The sequence below is a fragment of the Penaeus monodon genome, chromosome 29, assembly GCF_015228065.2.
Source record: "Penaeus monodon isolate SGIC_2016 chromosome 29, NSTDA_Pmon_1, whole genome shotgun sequence".
NCBI lineage: Eukaryota > Metazoa > Arthropoda > Malacostraca > Decapoda > Penaeidae > Penaeus > Penaeus monodon.
Window position 1 is genome coordinate 12462695 of NC_051414.1, and position 634 is coordinate 12463328.

The 634-nt window shown below is 36.4% G+C and overlaps 1 protein-coding gene across 1 annotated transcript in view; it reads left to right on the forward strand.

Annotated features, from left to right (window-relative positions):
* The window catches only part of LOC119591963 (VPS35 endosomal protein sorting factor-like), a gene marked incomplete at its 5' end in the record, with an annotated part of 25901 nt that overhangs the window by 4123 nt on the left and 21144 nt on the right, over positions 1-634 (forward strand). The window contains 1 exon segment of the mRNA XM_037940717.1: positions 287-421. Coding sequence (XP_037796645.1) covers positions 287-421 — 135 coding nt within the window.

Below are 634 nucleotides of genomic sequence, written 5' to 3' on the forward strand. Positions count from 1 at the left end.
TAGTTAAGAATTCAGTTAGAAAAACAAATACTGTCTTTTCTAGAAAATAAAACCCAATGCATTTCACACTGGTTTGATGCCTTCACTGCTTTTCCAAGTTGCTGACTCATTGGTAAGTGCAATATCAGTGAAAGACAGTGTTCAATGCACTGGGTTTTTGTTTTCTAGAGCAGATAGCACTTGTTTTTCTAATATAATTGTTTCTGTTATATATTCTGGCTATTACTCTGTTCTCCTAGAATGTAAATGAAAAAACAGTTTGAAATGACAATCATTTCTTTTGTAGGGTTTGTGGCCAGAGGGAGAAGCTGATGTAAACATGGGAGAAGACAAGGATACCTTGGCTGCTCGTGTCCTGTCACCTCCCTTGGAATGGATGATGCAGTGCTTAGCTCAGAGAGCTCCTCATCATGTGTTACAGGTGCAAGGAGAACATCAACTGTGAATTACTTACCATTCATAGAGAATTTACACATCTGATTAAGTAAAAATATTGTCTATATTCTTAAGATATCAGCTTTATAACTTTAGTGTTAGGGTTTAAGGATTGACACTGATTAGGTGCTCCTAACCTTCTGTGAGATGGAAAGACAGTTGGAAGAAATATTATACCACTTCAGTTTTAGCCATTAGT